At 52.0% G+C, this 20,622-nt stretch overlaps 1 protein-coding gene across 1 annotated transcript; it reads right to left on the reverse strand.

Moving 5' to 3' along the window:
- Positions 1–274: 274 nt before the first annotated feature.
- Positions 275–18,182, reverse strand: TRARG1 (trafficking regulator of GLUT4 (SLC2A4) 1). Its single transcript, XM_038375611.2, has 3 exons — positions 17,357–18,182; positions 4,208–4,340; positions 275–3,444 (listed from the first exon to the last, which is right to left on the reverse strand). The coding sequence occupies exons 1-3, from the start codon at positions 17,756–17,758 to the stop codon at positions 3,425–3,427; spliced, it is 555 nt and encodes a 184-aa protein (XP_038231539.1). The 5' UTR covers positions 17,759–18,182; the 3' UTR covers positions 275–3,424.
- Positions 18,183–20,622: the final 2,440 nt, after the last annotated feature.

Consider the following 20,622-nt stretch of genomic DNA (forward strand, 5'->3'; position numbering starts at 1 on the left):
GCAAAGAAAGCCACTTAACCGCAGCTTGGTGCATTAGTGTATTGGTGCTCTTCCCTGACTGCCATGCTTTCATGGATTGTGGTTACATGCTATGATTGTGATTGACTAGAGCACTGCTCTCAGGAGACTTTTGACTGGATCTAAGCACAAGATGAGAATGAAGGAGATGGCTTTTAAAGTGTGAAGTAGTGTAAAAGAATCTAATCACTGTGTCTAATTAGAAAGAAGAGTAAATCACTGAAGGAATGTGTGTCTTCATTTTTCTTTTTTATTATATTTAACAGTGAGACAGGAAGCTGTTGTCCTGACAGTTTGATGAGGTAGGGTAAGATAGAAAGCAAATCCCATTTGAATGCATGCAACAAATTATCACTGCAATTTTCTTTCTAAGGCAGCTCTTGCCTTCTCATGCATTCAAATGAATTCTGCTTTCTCTGTCCTAGTCCGCTTCATCAGGCTGGAATGTCTTCTGTAGAGGATCATTAAAATGGCAGCTGCCCATGGGGGACCATTTATGATTAAGGAAGCAATGAGAGGTATTTCCACCTTCCCTTTTGAAAGTGCAGTGTGTGTAAAATCCATACCAAGAAAATATACATTGTTTTATATACTTAAATTGAGAGGGAGGATGGCCTTCTGGGGACTGGGAGACAGGATAACTAGTTTCTCTTCTTAGCTCTGCTACAGTCTGTTTCCTTCAGCAAGTCATTTAACTTTCCTATACCATAATTTTGCCATCTGTACAATAAGGATAGTGTTATACTTACCTACCTCACATGAGGGTTAGTTAGTTAATTTTGCCAAGCACTTCACGCTCCTCGAGAAGTGCTATATAATTATAAAGTAGCATGTAAATTCTTATTTAATAAATATTTGTTTGCAAGGGATTGTAACTCATTACTGCAGATTTCCTTCAATGTCACCTATTCCCATTCCAGAAGGCTCTTTTTGCTGTGATTTCTAAGCACTCCCAAAAAGCAATTTGTCAGTTGCAAGTGGGTTGGGCCAGGGATCAAAGGACAGGAAGATGCCTGAAGAGGAAGAAGTGTCATTATGCAAGTCAGAAAGGAGATAATGAACATGAAAGGCATGTTCTGTGAACCATACATTCTGATTATGGGGCTCTGCATGGGAAATGAGTAACACTTGCAGTCCTGTTAAGTGGCCAACCAAGGATTTCTGATGAGTTGCTGGACAAAATATCTGGCTGCCTGAGACAGCTGGATGTCTCAGACACTGTGAGTTTACACCTCATGCATCAGGCATTGCTCAGCGAGAAGCTATTCTGCATGAAATGTGAAAAGGGAAATCAAAACACACTTGAGTGCAGTAAGCTACTGTCCCTCAGCTCCCTCCTTGCTTAAACTCACAGAGCTCTCCCTAAGCGCCAAACACTCAAAGTCAGATAACAAGAGGGATGTTGCAAAAGAGTTGGGCTGTGTTCTAGAAGCTGGTAGTTTCTAATAGAGTGTTGGAGACAGGAGCTGAAGCCTGGAGATGGGGGAAAACATAGCACGGGAAAGCAGGGTAGTGTAGCAAAAAGTCAAATGGTTCTGCATCCTAAGAATTGCTTCTAGCCGGAGAAGCATGTTCCTAGTGTACCCAGGGAATTCTGTGTTGTTGTCACCGAGGTTCTGAGCCAGCCTAGCAAAAGAAAACATATTAATGAGGAGCACAGAAATGGGTGGCAAGGGAATTCTCTCAGCAAAGTGCCAGCGGGTTTGCTTCAGAGCTTCCCAAGAGACTCAAAATTGCTACTAGGGGTGTGAGGGAGCAGAAGTGTTACTTGGCTTGGGAATGCCAGTGTTCGCAGAGCAGTCGAGGGTGTGGCTGGGTACCGGCTTGTAAGATGTGGATGATGGAGTGGTCAAAGTGTGCCCAACTGCAGCTCTTATATAACCCCCATCGGTGAGTTTGCAAACAGCACCAATAGGAGATCGAGGGGTCAGCTGGCACAAAGCCATCAACAAAACCCGGATAAAACCTCAAGCGAGGAAGCGTCACACAAGGCGGGCAGCAGAACGTAGTGCACTAAAAGCAGCAAAACCCAGCCCGGGCAGAGTCGGAGGTGAAGAAATGGTGCGAGGCCAGGGAAGGGACTGTGAGGAAAATCCCAGGCCCTGAGCTGCTGGGAAACATCAAGCAGTGAAACACGTGTTGTGGAAGGTGATGGGAAGGCCATGGACAAAGATTTTGAACCCTGCCGAGCAGAAGTCCGTCATTTGTATATAACGCACTTAAAAACTGACCTTCGTGGAGCTGAGCCCAGCGGTGTGGGTGGTTACAGCAGAAGTGGGGCTAAAACAGGCATTTGGGGGGGATTGTCAAAGGGGAGCGAGGGTGCAATGAGAGACTCCCCGTGGGGCCTTTGAAATTTCCCCTCCAGGCCAGTAGGTGTCTTTGCAGTGACTGTGACGGGCTCTGGGTTGGGCCTTCAGCTCCAGCCATGATGGACATGGTATAAATGCTCAAGTGGACAGAATCTGCTCTCGGTCCTGGGCACCACTGCTGCCTTAGATTCCCACCTGCACAAACGTTACCTCACTGGGGTGCAGGGAGGTAGAAATGGATTGTTCCAAAGAGAAGTGATAGTTCCTACCATAAAAGCCCCAGCGTGGGGTTGAGATGAGGGGGACTCTCCTGCTAAGCTGGCATTCCTCATGCAGCAGAATCCCTGCTCTCCCAGCTCTGGGATGCTTTGGAATGACGGAAGAGCTTTGTACAAACGGACATAGAGCAGGACGTTCCCAGAGGCATGCAAATGGTTGTCAGCTTTTTTTTTTTTTCCCCTAATCAAAAATACAAAATCGCCCCCACCAGATCCTCCACCTTTCGCTGTGGTTTTGGCCAGAGCTGCAGAAAGGTGCATGTGATGTCCCCCTGTAGTGGCGCTCTCTTTTCTCCCTCACTGAATCGATTTAATCTCCCGATGGCAGTTTGAGCTTTTTCATAGAGACAGAGAATTTGTCGATACAAAAAACAGGATTTGTCCCAAAATTGTAAAGAAGGTTCCTCAAAATGTCCTGTTCTCTCCTTTTTAAAAAAATTTAAATTTCAGGTTCTTTAAATAAACCTCATTCATGAAGTTCTCCCCTTGTCCCCTTTTTGTCATACTCTCCCTCCCACCCACCATCTTTATTACTGATCAGGAGTGCGGTAGCGGATCTCCGTCCATTCTACCTCTGCTTGGGATTCGAACCCCTTTCCCAGTCCTTCTCGAGCTGCTGTGTTATCCAGTCATTTTGTTTCGTATGAAATCATTTTCCAACAGGCTGTGAAAGAAATGCATGCACTCCCTTGGATGACGCTCCAGAAGAGATGTTTCCTCAGGCCGCCCTTCTAAATTGTAACATTGTTGCTGCAAGGGTAAAATTAAAACCCTGGGAAGGAAAGACATCTTCCTCTTCTTCAAGGTATTTTTGTGCTAATTGGTCTTCTGAAAAACTGTGAAATAAAGAGAGTCTTATTACAGCCTCTACAAATTAAATTACGTCCCCTCCCGCTCTTGTGTGGTTCCACTGAGGCCAGCTTGGTCCTTGGGGGAGTTGGAGTGTTGTGAGGTCAGTGCACCTGGGGGCTAGCACATCAGTGGTGTAAATGGTGCTGACTTTGTGGATTGGTTTCTTTGGAAGTACTTTGGGCTGGAGCCCCAAGAATGCAGATTCATGTCTGAATTGCTGCACTTCTGCCTCACGTACACACTTCCATTCTTCTAAACCATTGGTCTCAATCTTTCCCAGACCATGCCCTCATGTTACAGCTCCCTAAAATTGTGCTCTCTTGCAGGCACAAGGGAAGGTGTTCACAATCACTGAAACCTGGGTGCAGCCACAGGTGGAGAAAGTAGGTTCTAAGCTGTTTGTTACAATGCATTCCTCCAGTTCCCAGCACAGCTCCCAGTGGATTCTGGGGTTTTTCACAGGGCCACCGGTGCATTGTGGGATGGCTGTCTGAGCTGTTTCAGCCTGTACTGTCCACACTGGCACAGAAACATTCAGTCTAGATTGGTATTTAGCTCTGCTGCAAGCCAGTCTAATGCTAATAGTATTTCATACACGTACATGTCCCTTGCATGTGGGCGTAATGTGTTTTTCAAGTGTGCTGTTAGGGCCTAGCTGATGAATTCTCTAGTGTGGGCACAGGTGAGGAGGCGCCATGGTGCTCGTGAGCCAGCTGGCCAGTGGGGGAAGAGGGAGAGAGGCATTACCTGTGAAATTGAGCGAACAGTACAGCACAATGATGAGGAATCCCAGGCCAATGGAGACTATGCTGAGCAACCTGGCCATGCGCCCGAGTCTCCGAGCCCCGTCCATGTCTCCCTGCTGTCCGCTGTTCCTTGACTGGCAGAAAGGAAGACACAAACAGGCGCTTGTCAGTGGTTGTGGTTCCAGCTCATTGGCTGCTTTGTGTCAGTCATCAGCCTTAACCCATGCAAAAGGAGAGCTGCTCTGTTAGCAGCTGGGTCTAGACAACTGCATTAGCATCACCTGGTATGAGTGTCTTGACTTGCAATCCAAGTTTGTCAACAGTCTTCAGTAGCTTCTGAAGCTCAACTGCCCCAAAAAGTCCTGGCTTCCATGTGTGCTCTGCTACTGTGCACAGGACAGAAGTTAGACCAGAGCAAGGGAGATGTGTAATTGTGTAGGTGTGTGTCTAGCAAATACAGCCCATAGGGGCTATGAGGCTTAACATGACCACAGCCAGCAGAGATTCTGCTTTGATTCGAAGGGAAGGGTTCTGTGTTTTTAGGAGTTTCAATCCCCAATGTGATTCGCTTAGACAACTCTGGGACAGTGGGGCCATTGCACTTAGGAGCCATCTCTAAGGGAATCACAGTCAGCACCCTCCAGAAATTTACATAATTGAAAATTACACACCTGGGTTTAACCCCACCCCCACTTCCTGCTGCTGAGAGGAGCAGCAGACTGCAGTCTCCATAGCCATGCACTGTCTCTGCTGCCTACACTGCAGCTGTTCAACGTGGGCCAAAGTGGGAAATTTTTGTAATATTTTGGATGCCTCTGTGTGCCTCAGTTTTCCCTTGTATGTTGCATTGCTGACCAGTGGGTGCGAAAGAATGAAGAGTGCTCTTGGGGCAGCGCTGGACACGTGGCAGGGGTGTCACCTAGCTAGCAGGGTGGGCCAAACAGGTCATTAAAAGATGGGCCGGGGTTGACTCCTATCAATGGAAAGTCCATGAAGACAGTGAAAACCTCATTGGTCAGAACACTAACACCTAGCCCCCACTAAGCCAGAGGGAGGAGGTTTCCCCTCCCCTTGGCAGGGGAGCTCAGCAGAGGCTAACTTTGAGAAGTAAGGACTGAGAGGTGACAGGAAGGGGATAATGGTTGACTCTGGGGAGAGACCCAGCTGCTCTCTCCTTGGCCTGAGAAAGGGGGCAGAGAGAGCCTGGAATGGAGGCCAAAGCAGGTTGGCTTGTGGGTTGCTCTGGCTTGGCCAGATGGACTATGTCTTAACCTTTATTTCTCTGTGCTAACCGAAGGACGTCCGACACTGTGTCCCAGCTGCCTAAGAAACCTAGCTGTGTTCTGACAAGGCTCCTTAGCGTCACTGGAAATCCTTGCGGGGGCACATCGGTCCCTGCAGAGTGTACATGTCTCTCACTAGCAGTCTACTTCAGTTGGACTTCTTGGGCAGAGCTTCCGGTGTAAAGCAGGAGGGCAGGAGCCCAGAGGCTCAGTCTCCGAGGCTGGAGGCCCACCCTGAAGGAAGAGTGGGACTCCTTGGTGGGGACGGTCTGCCACACAGAAGCAAGATTGTGTTACTGGTGCTGCCTGCACATAAACAGTGAATGGGCTTTAACTTAACACTCGGGAACTGCTGGGTTTCATCTCACTTTAGAGCAGTGGTTTTCAGCCTGTGGTCCATGGAGACCTGGGACACCACAGACTATCTAAGATTTCCAAAGGGGGTCGCACCTCCATTTGAAATTTTGTAGATGTTTGCAAATGAAAAAAGGTTGGAAACCACTGCTTTGGAGTATGCTCCAGCACTCTGCCTCTCTGCTGGATTCTGCATCTCTGTGCTGACTTCCCCGGGCCACGCAGCAGCTACATGAACTCTGCCTGCAGTGATGGTTGCTCCTGTTCTGGGAGCAGGGAGGGAGGGAATGGTCGCCCCAGCTTCTCCACTCTGCTGCTTTCCCCTGCTGCTTGATTGATTTCTTAATGCAGTCTGTTAGAGGGTGGCCCCTGCCTTGTAACTAAACCTGCTGGTTCCCAGGGTACAGCAGGGGTGGGGGGAGTCATGGGGAGGTGCCTGGAACCTCCTCTATATGGGATCATTCATAAAGGCTGCACAGGTTTCAGAGTAGCAGCCGTGTTAGTCTGTATTCGCAAAAAGAAAAGGAGTACTTGTGGCACCTTAGAGACTAACAAATTTATTAGAGCATAAGCTTTCGTGAGCTACAGCTCACTTCGTCGGATGCATTTGGTGGAAAAAACAGAGGAGAGATTTATACACACACACAGAGAACATGAAACAATGGGTTTATCATACACACTGTAAGGAGAGTGATCACTTAAGATAAGCCATCACCAGCAGCAGTGGGGGAAAGGAGGAAAACCTTTCATGGTGACAAGCAAGATAGGCTAATTCCAGGAGGGCTGCCTCGTCCCACCACAGCTTTGTCCTACTACCGGGCTGCCTTCGCACCTGAATGGGAGCCTGGAGGGTGCTGCTAGTTTGTATAAGTAGAGCAGGTTGCAGCAGCTCCCGTCTTTGGGGGGAGCGGCAGCTTGGAGACGACAGGCCCCAGCACTGTCTGAAGCTGACAGAGAGCTGGGGGGAGGGCGTTATATGGTTCCTGTGGAGCTGCCTCTCCCAAGTCTAGTCACCCTGCCTGGCAGCAGAGTAGCCGTGGCCCTGGCTGGTTTTCCCGGGGGCTCCCCTAGCATGTGAGTACGGGAGAGCGATGACCCCTGCCAGCCCCAGAAGTTGCTCTACTCGCGCACAGAACAGCTGCAGCCTGGGTAGTGGCAGGACAGACCTCCCTCGTGTCCTGCCCCGGCTGAGGCTCCAGGAGGAGTGACGTCATTGCGGGGCTGAAGGGGAGGACTGCCTGCCCTGCTAAAATTCCAGGGCCCCCTCCAGATCTTGGGGAGCAGTGACTACAAGGGAACAGCTGTCAGCTGGGACCCTGCCTGGAATTGACCCTAGAGCTAGTGGGGAAAGGCTCCATACTGGGTAGCAATGCACAGACAGTGGCGAGCAATGTCTTGGTAAAATCGAACACCCTGCTGCTCCCACAGTACTCTGGCTAGCGCCCTGGGGTCTCCTTCATGGCTGCTTCACCACCGTTGTGCTCTGCAAAACTGCTGACCAGAGAACTCCACCTGTACTAACTGCACTCCAAGGCCTGAGTGCCAAGCAAAGGACCGGCCAGACCACATGTAACCCACAGTACAATTAGATGCAGCGTTAGCCTTCAGAATCAGTGACTGACTAAGCAATTTCCTTGTTATCTTCCTGTTGTAATCAGCAATAATCTGGTTTCCAAGTAAAAACACGAGGACCAAAATTGGGTCATCCCCGATGAGGGAAACAGGTTACTGCTGCTTGAAGAGAGCGCAAGGGCCACGTTCCTGCTTCTCGGCTGCAGGTCCTGGGCGTGCTAGGCAAGGAACAGAGGTTTGACGTTTAGTAGAAGGCCAGGCACTTGGGGCAGCAAAGATGTCACTACGATCAGACTACTCACGGAGCCTCAGCATGAACGACAAGTGCAGTGGTGAGCCAGGAGAACACCTCCAGGGCCAAGGAAGATGTTGGCTGCTCAGCAGAAGCCCTGTTTTCAGTGTGTACCCCATATTTCCCCAAAGCAAACCAATTCCCTGAAACCCTACCTGATGCCTCTTGTTTCTGTGAAATTTCGAGGAAAAAATCAGATAAGGAATTTCAGAGCCTGGTGTTTAGAAAAATCCCCCTTGTTTGGAGGTGTGGGAGGTGTTAAAGGGGTGCAGAGGCCTTTGGGGCCACAGAGATGAAATCCTGGCCCTACTGCCAGTAAGGGGAGTTCTGCCGGGGAGGCTAGGCTCTCGCGGGCTTTTACCCACGTTACAAAAGTTAAACAGTTGGAATTTTCTAGCTGTAAAATATAAGCATTTAACATTTCCATGTGGACTGATACCACCTCTTCTCCCCAGCCGTTATCCACGGCACCAGATGGCGGAACATGGAGGAATCACAGTCCAGTGGTTAGGGCGTTGGCCTAGGATTTTGGAGACCTCTGCTCTGCCACAGACACCTGTGTGACCTGGGACAAGTCGCGTCGGGCGCGTGTAGAGCACAGACCCTGCCTGCCCAGCTGGCCTGGGTAGAAATAGCAGAGTGGGTGGCAAGGCATGGCTTAGGCAAGTAGAACACAAACCCACCCAAATCCTAGATGGCTCTCTGCATGCCCAAGCACGGCCTCCTCCCTCAGCACGGCTCTTTTTAGTAGTGTAGTGTAATGCTGCTGGAGCCATTCCCCCCTGCCAGCACCTACACACCACCGCATGGATGCAGCCCGCCTCTCACTGCGGCGTGTAGCTACACATATGCAACATGCTGCCGCAAGCAAGGCCAAGGCTGAGTCTGCCTGTGCTCACTTCCCCGTCTATAACGGGGGGATACTAGCAGTGCCCAGCCTCACACGAGGGGTGTGACAATAAACCCATTAGACTGGGAAGCGCTTTGAGGTCTGCCGATAAGAACTAGGGTTTTTACTATTATTATATTCCATGCAACTGTAACTGGCTGCACATGCACCCCTCCCACGAATATGCTAGAATCTTCAGGAGGAGATCCCTGATTTAGGGCATCTCAGAAGATCTGTCAGAGTGGGGGTCCCCTCCTACAGACCCTATGCACCAGCCTGATTTACATTTTTGCACTCATTTAAAAAGGGGATGGGGGAATTCTAGACAAAAACGTAGTTGAAAAGAGGTAAAATTGAAAGCATGAGTTTCAATAGAGTCTAAAAATCACACTTTCCTTCCAACTTCTGCTCCTTTTAAAAAAACAGACGAATCCTCCCCTCATGAAAATGTCCAGCAATGAACCATTAAGAGGTCCAGAAAGTCCCCCACTGCCATATAACCCAGCATCACACTTGGTCATCCCACCTAACACATACCATTCACCATTAAAGTTTGCAAAAATCTATGCAAAAATCAAACTAACAAATGACTAGATGATCCAAGCCCGTTTCCTATTCAAGGTTCTGTTGCCAATATACGGTGTCACTAAACACCACTAGTTGTTACTTCATTATCACTACAAAAACAACAAATGTGGTGACCAAAGATACGGGACTTGCTACACAATAGATTTAAAACAGTTAAAAATACAACTTGCAAGGTCTGCATATCATAGAATCATAGAATCATAGAATATCAGGGTTGGAAGGGACCCCAGAAGGTCATCTAGTCCAACCCCCTGCTCAAAGCAGGACCAAGTCCCAGTTAAATCATCCCAGCCAGGGCTTTGTCAAGCCTGACCTTAAAAACCTCTAAGGAAGGAGATTCTACCACCTCCCTAGGTAACGCATTCCAGTGTTTCACCACCCTCTTAGTGAATAGACCTACCTCATCATATAAGCACCCCATTTCATAACCCTAATCAATCAGTCATTCCAATTCCAGTCAGACAAATATTCTTCTGCTCCAGCAGCCCAGCACACTCGAGGAGAACGTACAGAACTCTGACATAACCTAACGCAGCCTGGATCTTATTACTTTCAGAAGCCGGATTGCACATGGAATACAGGATATCTAAAATCAACAGTATGCATCCAACAGCCTATTTGCATTACTGAACAGAAGGTGGCAAAATTAAATCAGGTGGGATGATAGTGAGCGATGGATTATATTTGCTAGTTGTGGTACTGGCTGAATCCCTTAACTGTTCATTGACAGATTTTTAACACTTGGGATTTTTAAAGGCACAGATTTCTGTAACAAACTTGTAGTTTGGGGGGGAAGGTGTATGTTGGACTCCAGTGAAACACGCTTGCATTGATCTATACGTTCCCTAGCAAAAAACAAACAAGGAGTGAAGTCAATCACTACAGCTTCTGGATCCTTCTTCTCTAAGCTCCTCTTGAAAAGTTATGAAAAATACACAAGCATGCACATGGAATGTTCTGTGAGCATTTATCGCTGTCCATATATTACTCATTGGGATTGAAGGGTTTGATTGTAACTGATAAATGTCAGTAATCGTGGATTTCACTTTCCACATAAAACATGAGCAATTTGTGTCCATTAATCAATGTTTGCAGAGAGGAAGTTTGTTAAAGTGTAAGAATCTCTTGAGGACTAATCAGAGTGTGTGGTAGTAGCTGTAGCTGGGAGTTTAGTGTTAAAAACTAACCATTGTGAAATGATGAATGACTATGTTGGAATGCACTATGAATCTTGACTTTATGTTGACTAAATAATTAGCATGTGACTCTTTTTGAAACATGCTAGTGGGAACATTTTAGGAGATAAAACCAGCTTCATCATCAATGGAATCCTTCCAAGTTGTTCTCTGTAACTGTAATAAGTGTTATCGTTAAAGTGCTGCGCATTAATTGCACTGAGCCTCACTATATTCCCTCTGTAGTTCCGGTTGGCTGGGGCATTCGTCTTCATTTCTCTGACCCTGCTACTTGAGTGGTGCAATGCGCTGTTAAACAGCCTTTGTGCACACCTCTGCCCAAAGGGAGTGGCACGTTAGTGCTAAGGGGAAGAGGTTTCCTGCATGTGTGTTTGCCAGAAGCTGGGAATGGGTGACGGGATGGATCACTTGATGATTCCCTGTTCTGTTCATTCCCTCTGGGGCACCTAGCGTTGGCCACTGTTGGAAGACAGGATACTGGGCTAGATGGACCCTTGGTCTGACCCCGTATGGCCATTCTTATATTCTTATGTGTGGTGTGTGAAGAGATCTGGGGCCTGGAGATGCTCTCTAGACATAGAGTAGTGCCTTACAGTGGAAAAAAGCAGCCCAGCCCCTGACCATCCCTGGGGTTTTACCAGTGAGCACTGTGTAACATCAGGGGCTGTTTGGTTGCATCCTATTGCGAGGGGCTGAGTGAGGCAACAAGAACGGAGAGCACTTGCTCATTCCAATGCAGCCTCTCCCAGGATTGGACATTGTTTGGAGAATCTTACGGTTGGTTTGCACTGTAGGAGTAGCATGAGAGGGGGTAAGAGAAAGACCTGAGTGTTCTTTGGGGCATCTCTCTGTGTCTTGCAGACTAAGTGCTTCCAGTTGTAGCCTGGGCTCTGATGCACACAGGCTCTTCTGTTTTGGACGACTGAACCGTTGCAAAGATTCTCTCCTTTTCTCTCTCTGTCTCTTGGTCCGTGCTCATTCATGCATGTTCCCAGTAGAAGGGCTGGCGGGGGCGGGGGGAACCCTGCACTGGCAAGTGGTAGCGAGGCTGGTCACCGACGGTTCCATCTCCATTTGTGTTTGTTAGCTCTGCTCTCTGAAATGGGAGGGCTGAAAGGAACTGAAACCGATTAACGCAGGCCCAAGTCAGCATCGCCAAAGCCAGTCCTCAGCTTTGTCAAACAGGGAGACTGAAAAAGATGCACTCAGGTGTCTATGCAGCCAGGCCAGAAGTGACTCATTCCATGAGATCACTCTGGGAGAGGAAGGGGGAGAGTGGCAGATGATTTTTCTGCTGACCACAGGACCTGCTGGGACCTGAGTGCAGCATTTGAAGGGTGATTTATGAGCCTAACTCCAAAGGCATTCCAATGCTTTCTTCTCTGTTTGCTGCTCAGTGCTAGGAAGAGGCCTTGTTTGGAAAAAGCACTGACTTCACGGAAAATATAAAAGTGCAAGCTCCCACAACAACTGGAGAAAAGTCATCTGGCTGTAAGCATGCCCGCCAGCCGCCGCTATGGCTGCAAGCAGTCTGGAGCGTGCCCCCAAGGGGAGCTGGTCCTGAGTGCCTAAAGCCTCTGGAGAGCCTGGTTCCTGCCATATCTCTAGCTACTCCTGGGGGAATTCTGCACCACTGCACATATGCAGAATTCATGTCGCCCGCAGATTTCTTTGCTTTCCTGCAGAAAAATGACTTTCTGACAGGGAAGCAAAGGGAAGCTGCAAGAGCAGCCACGCACTACTCCCTAGCAGAGCAAGTTCATTGTTTCAGGCACCTGGAGCAGCCAGCAGAGAGGTAAATCACTGCAGGGCTGGGGACACCCCAGTCAGTGGCTCTAACCCTGACCTGGGATCAGCTGCTAGTTCTGGCTGGGCTGGAGGCAAAAGAAGATGGGATGACTTCTTCCCCTATAAGGAGTGGCTAGGCTGTGACAGACCCACCCCCAGAAACCTCTCCCAGCTGCAGGAAGCTCAGCATCCTCCCCTGCTTCGTGCCCCCATTGCTCCTCAGCTGTGGCGGGGGGGGAAGGGGTCACTGTATGGGTCCCCCATCCACCCAACCCCCATGCATCCGAATCTCCCATACTCGGACACCACTGCCAAGCCTCACCCTGTACACCCAGAACCCCCCCTAGCCCTCCATACCCGAACCCCACCCCATTGAATCTCAACCTCTGCATCTGGAGCCCCCTGCACCCAGATCCCCTGCCTCCAGACCCCCACCCCTGCACCCAGACCCTGATGAGCCCCACCCCCCTGCACCACCCTGACGAGCCCCCCGCACCACCGAGCCCTCACATCCAAACCTCCATGCAGTGACCCCCACCCCACCAAGACCCACACCCCCAGACCCCCCTTCTGAGACCCAGACCCCTCCGCTGAGCCCCAACCACCTTCACCTGGAAAGCTCTTCAGAGTCCCATTGCCCCTGCACCTGGAACTCCCCCAACAAGCCTCTGTGCATCCAGATCCCCCCACACCTAGACCCCACAATGAGCTGCCTGCCCCCAGATTGTCCCACACAGAATCCTCGCACCCCACACCTGATCTCCCCCACACTGAGCCCCTCCACACTCGGACCTACCTGGTTGAGCCTGCCCACCCACACCTGGCGCAGACGGGCAGGGCCCCAGGGAGTTTCTGGGGCAGGCCCAGGCCTTGTGCTGTGTCAGGGTCGGGTGAGCCTCACCGCTGAGTCTGTGTCCCCGGGATGGGGAAACTGCAGGGTGATCGCCCACCTTCCCGCAGCCAGTGGCCTGTGCTCCCCACTGCCATGCTGGAGCCTCTACATTTATTTATTGACAAATAAAACGTGCAGAATTTTAAAATATTTTGCGCAGAATTTTTAGGTGCAGAACGGCCTCAGGAGTATCTCTAGCCCTGCGGGACATGTGCTCAGCCAAGTTTTATGTGCTTGATCAAGCCAACGTCTGGGTGTTCACACTTCGCTAGCCACAGCAAGCCAATTCATCCCTCATGAAAGCCGGTGAAACTTCCATTGAAGCCACTGGGAACTGTGCCTGCTTGTACCAGGGCTATATTGAACATGAGGTCTCCATGCTGAGCAGTCTTCTCCTCCCTCAGGACTGAACCAGATCTGGGCACTTCACTACATGATGCCGGGTGCAACGCCATCCACCGTGCTCCCTCTGGCTGGGACCATGCTCCTCAGCAGACTACGAGTGCTTGGCTATGATATGTTCCTGCGTCCCTTGCACTTACCAAGGTACATACGCCCCACTGCACTTATGTCTAGGGATGGGCAATTTCCTAACTTTGCTCTTTGGTTCCTTCCCCACTCCAACGGGGAGGGTGTTTGACATCATAGCCCCATCACCGCTGCATAGAACTGCTGAGGAACCCAGACGGAAGAGGGTGGAGCTACTTTACACAAGGCTCAGCTGGCGGAAGGATACCTGGGAGTTATGTGGCTCATTGCTGTGTGTGTGTAGCAAGACTCCACTAGCCCACCTTCTCCTGTGCCACTGCATTACAGAGCCAAATAAGCTGAGTCCATCTTCGCCCACATCCTGGCTAAGCAGGCTCTCCGTTGTGCAACTGACGCCAGCTGGCTTCTGCAAAGAGCCCGATTCCTCTTCCAGATGGAGGCCTGTCTCTGCGGAGGGCTTGTCTATAGTGCCTGACACCACGTCCCTCTCTACATCTTGATTGGCTTCTGGGGAACTGCTGACTGCACGTTCCCCTTGGTGCGTTTCTGTGCAGTAAGCAGCATGCTGGAGCTCTGGGGCTGCTGCCTTCCCTGAGCTGATTTTTCAAAAGGGAGATTTGCCCGTATTGCACAATTAAAACGATAAAAGGGGCCCACGGGCCCTGTAAAGCAGCGTGGTTCCTTCCTCCAGACTAATTGGGGCAGTGCTAATTGGAACCTGAGGTGTGAGTGTTGAGCCACCTGTGTGCAAGGAGGGGCGGGAGAATTGTTAGCTGTGCTCTGCCCTGTTCTCATACTGGCTAATTCTGCCCTGGAATGTGGGAATTGCTTCAATCTCAGTGAAGAGCTCCAGATGCCATCAGCTCCTTGCAAATACCTGAGTCCAGGAACTGGCCCGGGAAGCTGTAGAAAGAGACTGATGAAGTCCCACTTTCTATTTTGGGGGGTGAGTTTGGCTGTTTGTAGATCAGGAGGAAATAGGCTCTTTTCATAGAATCATAGAATATCAGGGTTGGAAGGAACCTCAGGAGGTCATCTAGTCCAACCCCCTGCTCAAAGCAGGGCCAATCCCCAATTTTTGCCCTAGATCCTTAAATGGCCCCTCAAGGATTGAACTCACAACCCTGGATTTAGCAGGCCAATGCTCAAACCACTGAGCTATCCCTCCACCCCAGTTTTAGGGATTGTTGTTATTTATTTACCAGTAAAATCCCTAAACTGACCTTGTTGGAGGCAATCTGGACTAGTGCTTAGTGTAAGAGATCAGGCATAAAGCCTCCTGGGTTCTCGTCCCAGCTCTGCCAAAGTCGCTGGGTATCACTTTCTCTCTGGGTCAGGGGGATAATGTACTTCCCTACTTCAGAGGGCATGTAGATGAGGATTAATGAGTTGCTGATTCAGAAGCTCTCAGAGTGCTGAGTATTCAGGGGAGAAGATACTGGCTTAACTCCCTGGCAGCATGGTGCTTCAATAGTTAATGTTTGCAAAGAGCCTTTTAGAGCTTCAGCTGAAAGATGCACTGGAAGAACCAAGTAGGCATTCATAAAACAGAACGTGCTCCCGGCCCACCTCTGGTCCGTAGGCCAGGCTCCATGTTGCTCAGCAGCGTTCTGCAGGGGAGAGCCATGTGGGAGGAGAATGGGGGAGCAGGAGCCATGAGTTGAAAAAAAAAGGAAGGAAGAAAATGGGCCACTTTTATTCTATAGTTGTTTGAACAAAAGGCTCCTGTTTAATCTCTCAGCACTTGAACAGAAACTGCTGGAGCTCTGATTCTGCTCTGGTAACTCGCCTGGCAGTGGTGCAGCCACACAGCAGCTAACAAACAGACGGGAGGAAAGACCAGGTGTGAGAATTATTATTGTTGTTTCCATAATATTAGACATATTAAATAACAACCAGGACCCCACTGTGCTGGTGGTATCCAGACCCATGAAGGCACACAACCCCAGCCCTGCGAAGCAGATGGGGTGGAAGGGGTCATGAACATGATAGTAAAAGGCTGGGGGCATCATGTCTTCCAGTGCGGGAGCCTGTTCTGACCTCCCTTACTGGTGTCGGCATTAGTTGGAACTGGTTGGTGGAGGGGGATCAGGCATCGTCCGTAAGTTGATATTTTCCAGAAAGGCTTTGGTTTGGGATGTGCTTCTTTTAGTGGAGAAATGTCGCCATAGCCCCAAAGCCGATGCTGTGGGGAGGAATGACTTGTGGCTTTTCAGTGATCTTCTCTTAATATGCAAAGCTGGAAGCCCAGAGCATTGGTCTGATGTGGCTAGTCAGTGGGAAGACAGCACAAATCCATTGAAACAAACTGATCTCAAGCCTGCGTGAGTCAAATCTAGATCCTAGATGTAGGACAAACAGCCCCAGGGTCCCCTGGAGGTGAGCACAACTGCAGGCCCTGTGGTTTTTGTCCTGACTGTAACTGAACCCTTGATCCTGCCCTTCCAGCGCTAGTTCACTGCCTCTTTTGGGTGGAAAGCATGACCAGTCTCACCAGCACTGTCCCCAAGGCCCACCTGGAATAGATATGGGTCATGCTCTGCCACCTTTCGGTGTCACCTAGGGTGAGGAATGAACGGGCCCTGCTCACAGGGGCTCATCAAGCCACTATTTTATCGTGTCAGCCTTTTTTTTTTATTCTTTTTTTAAAAGAACTTGCTCTTTCTAACTCCTCCAGCTGCAGAGAAACCTGGTATGGAACTCTCCCCGCCTGTTTTCAGATGCTGAGTGAACTAGCAAAGCTGGTTTGAAAGAGGTCCTGGCTTGCTCTTAGTCAGAGCTCCCTTGGGCCCTGCCTCAAATCACTGTCCCCTTCTCTCCTCCCACCACTGGTCCCCTGTGGGAGCTGGGCCTGCCTGGATTCTCTTACCCTTCTCTGCTTTCCGCACAGCCAGGGTGCTTCATCAGGGCTCTAGCCTGGGCTCCAGGATGGTTTAGCCCTGGGGAGCTTTATATGTCCCCGAGTCCCTTGCATTTCTCCCCCCCACACACAGACACCCACCCCTGCCTCTTCCCGCATCCCCAGCTCCAGAGGAACAGCCTGTTCTGAACTGGGCAGGATACAAAGGATTCCAGGTTCCCTTCTGGTCTGTAGCTGGGGAGCCCTGGCTGAGGGCACCCCTAGTCAGCCTGCTGCTGCTCCTGCTTCAGCAGCATGGCCTGCCCCAGGTGGGGCCCTCAGCCTGCCCACACTGCCCAGGGCACCACAGCCCAGCCATGCTTGGGGAGAGCGGTTGTGGGAAGGGGCCGACCTCCTTCCAGGGGGTGCTGTGACCCCCTCCCTTCAGACAGCGACTGGTTCCCTTCTGCCGCCTGCCTCCTCCCCAGCCCCAGAGCGCCCATCCCTGGGGCTCCAGAGAGGCTTGTCCTGCTCCGAGCTCTGGGGCCGGGCCCCGCTGACGGCCCCGGGGGGCTCCGCCTCCCCCCGCTAGCCAAGTTCCTTAGAGCCTCCCCGGGCTGAACCCCCCCCAGCCGCAGCGGGACGCAGCTAGCCACGTGTGGCGCATCCGAAGGCGGGGTGGCCGGGGAGCCGCCGGGGTCCCCTCTCCGAGGCGCGCAGGGGAAGTGCCCGGACCGTGCAGCCAGGGCGCGGCAGCCGGCGCATCTACCCAGCGGCTTGTCCCGCCCGGGCTGCTGGGCGCAGCGCGCTGGGTCCGAAGGGAAAAGCGGGGCGCGGAGTTCAGAAGCGTCCCCTCGAGCGTGTGGGGCGGGGGGCAGAGCTGGTGGCTGGCGCCCCAGGACCCCGGAGAGGAGGGGGGCGGGTGTCTGGGCGCCCCAGGACCCCCCGGGCGGGCGTTCAGCACTTACCATGATGGAAAAGACCAAGGCCACGATGTTGATGGGCCAGACGGGGCAGAAGCAGGAGAAGATGGCCAGCACCAGATAATCCAGCGGCCGGCCCTGCTCCTGGGCACTGGTGGTGGCGGTGGAGGATGCCCGCCCCAGGCTGATCCGGGAGGGCGAGGGCGAGTGCGGGGCCGTCTCCAGGTGCCCGGCGGACACAGCCTTGTAGGGCAGGCTGTGGCCGTTCTGCTCCGTCTCCAGCGACTTGTCGCTGCCCAGGGTCCCCGAGAAGGACTTGGAGCCCCGGACCCCCTTCTCGCCCCTGCCCTCGCCGGCGAAGAGCAGCTGCTCCGTCTCCTGGCAGTCCGCGGGCAGGGCCGGGCCCCCCAGCGCCTCCTCGAACTGCGCCTCGCTCTTGATGGCCATGGCTCCCGGCTCGCTCCTGCGCCCGGCTAGATCGCCATGCCCGGCGGGCGGGGCGGGCAAGGCAGCGGGCGGCTGCCCCGCGGGGCGCTCGGGCTGCGGAGGCTGAGCGAAGCGCGGTAGCCGGCCAGCCGGAGGGGTCCCCCTGCTCCGCCCCAGGCAGGGCTGCCCTGCCCTGCTCTCGCTCGCTGTCCCGCGGGGGAGCCTCCTTCCTGGAGCGCTCGGGTGTGAGATCCCCTCCTGGCCCTGCCCTCCCACCACAGTTTGGCCCCTTTCTGCGAGGGCGGCTCCCGCGGGGGTGGGGCTAGCTGTGCCCCTGCCCACATCGCCAGCGAGGACTGCGCTGGAAATCGGCCTGAGCCAGAGAGTGGCAGCCCCCGCTCGCAGGGCTGGCTGGACACGGGTGTGCCACCTTCAGCTAAAGACCCACCGCGGGCGGGTAATTGAGTTTTGCCAGCCTCTGGGGTGGTCCCCTAAGCGGGGCGTCACTGGATCCTAGTGGTGGAGCTGCCCTCGTTGTTTGCAGTGTTGTAGCTGCGCAGGGCGCAGGACGTTAGAGAGACCAGGGGGGCAGGTAACAGCCTTTATTGGCCCAACTTCTGCAGGTGAGAGAGAAGCTTTCCAGCGACACCCAGTGCTGCAGAAGAGCTCGGGGGGCTCCAAAGCTGATCCTTCTCACCAGCAGAAGCTGGGCTAATGAAAGCTGACACAGTTAGGCCCGGCCCCAGGGAGGCTGCAGTGTATGTCTGGGGTGTGAAGGAGCAGGGTGTGTATTTGGTAGGCAGACACATGTACGATACATCCCCGTGATGCCCACGGGAGTCTCGGTTATGCACCCAGGAATGTGGTGGAGAAGGTGGACGCTAAAGGAGGGGAAGGGCTCCACCAGCCACTTCCTCAGCTGGAGGGTTGCACCCACTAACATGTGGAGAGCCGGTGGTGGGCCCGGGGCATCTCCTGAGCCCTCCCCATTGGCCAGGAGCTCTCTTTCCATAGGGATCACTGGTGTCCAGCCAGCTCCCTCTCCTGTTGGTGGGCACAGCAAACAGTAGCTGTGCCAGCGGGTGCCAAGCGAGCCCATCCGTTCGTCTTTGCATGCTGCTGTGGATTTATGCTGAGACCGCCCGTTAGGGTAGCTGAGCTTGGAGGGCTGTTGACCGAACTGTGTCGGGATTAACATAACGGATGGGTTTCCCGTTAGCTGAGCAGCTTTGAACATGAAGGAAACGCTGCTAGAGCCAGCCTATCATCCAGTGCAATTTGTGCTTTACTAAACGCCTCCTCGAGCAGAAGCATTGGGGCAGATGCTGTGGGACGCAGGGGGGCCGGTTCAGAAACCCTTCCCACTCAAATAGGCTTTAGAAGCTTCAGAGGGCAGCCAGGTAGCTCCACTCTGCGGGGCAGGCAGCTGGCATGTGGCAGGGCACCAGGAAGCACCATGCCTCCTTGGCATGTAGTAGTGCTACCTTGGAAAAAGGCTCAAAGATGCTGGACAAAATTGTAGAAATTTTGACTAACAATTGGTGGCTGTTAAGGCTAGAAGGGACCCTGTGGTCACCTAGTCTGGACACACACACACCCCCAGCCATTTCTGCAGCAAGCTCAATAACTTGTGTTTGTACAATAACATCTCGTTCAGAAAGACCTTTGCTCTAGATTTATAGATTTCAGACCAGGGTGAATCCCCCCCCCATGGCTTGGAAAGTTGTTCTGGGTTAATTACCCTCACTGTGAAAAATGTGGACTTCCTTTCCAGCTGGAATGTGACAAGAGCCTTTGTCTGCTAGCCCCAGCTATCCTCTTCCCACTTACAGACTGACAGCCTGTGATCAAGTCACCTCTGAACCGTCTCGGTGAGAAGCTAAATCAATTGAGCCCCCAGGTAACATCCATGCCTCAAACACAGGCACCCTTTCCCTACACTCTTCTGGGATTAGGGAGCCTGGTACTGCTCTTACACCAGTTTTAGTCCATTCTACTCTGTTGACTCTGATGGCTACTGATTTACACCAGTGTAAGAGAGAGGAGAATCAGGCTGACACAGCCTTCCCAGGAGCTGTTTGGGAAATCCCAGTAATCACCCACTTGCAATTGCAGCACTTGGTATTGTCCAATCAGTTCAAGCTAATACTTTGTAATTCCGGCCGGAGACAAGCTTGGGAACCCTTATAAATATATTATCAAGCACTAACTGCATCGAGGCAAAAGTACATTTGTTTTCTCGCATGTGTGGGTGGATTTTTCCCTGAACTCCTCTTGCAGGGCTGGTTAGTGCTTGGGGAAAGTGCGCCACCCGCGGATGGAGCTGAAGGGAGGTGGGTTACTGGGACCGTGGCTGACGGTTTATTTGAAGCAGCCCCAACCTTTCTATGTGCACAGGGTAACGAGGTGCTTTGGACATTGGTCCCTTCTCTGCTGTGTCTGGGGGGAGAGGTGGAGGGATTTTCTATTCTGTGCAGTGGAGGTTCTTATCCTGCCTTCAGAACTGCCATATCTGAGCACCATCCAGTTGTGCATGAAGCGATGTGACTAACGTCTCTCACATGTGGCGCAGTCTCTCTCCTCCTCTCCCCGAGGGGGGAATTTGGGGTGCCATGGAGTGATTTGCTTTCGGGGGGGGGTTGTTGTTAATGTCCAGGCTGCTCTGTGTTTATTTTGGAGAGGGCCAGTCGGAGGACAACACCTGGCACTTGCAGCAGGAGGTGGTGAATTTGGGATGGTCCTTAATCCACCATCTGAGACCAGTCCCCAGGGAAGCACTGTCTCCTACACAGGCGAGCGTTACCCATGTGGTGAATAGTCCCGTTGGGTCTGAACGGTGGGGTTCTTGACCATGGTCCTTTAGATATGCTGAGCCCAGGCCATGG

Source organism: Dermochelys coriacea, chromosome 17, assembly GCF_009764565.3.
Source record: "Dermochelys coriacea isolate rDerCor1 chromosome 17, rDerCor1.pri.v4, whole genome shotgun sequence".
NCBI lineage: Eukaryota > Metazoa > Chordata > Testudines > Dermochelyidae > Dermochelys > Dermochelys coriacea.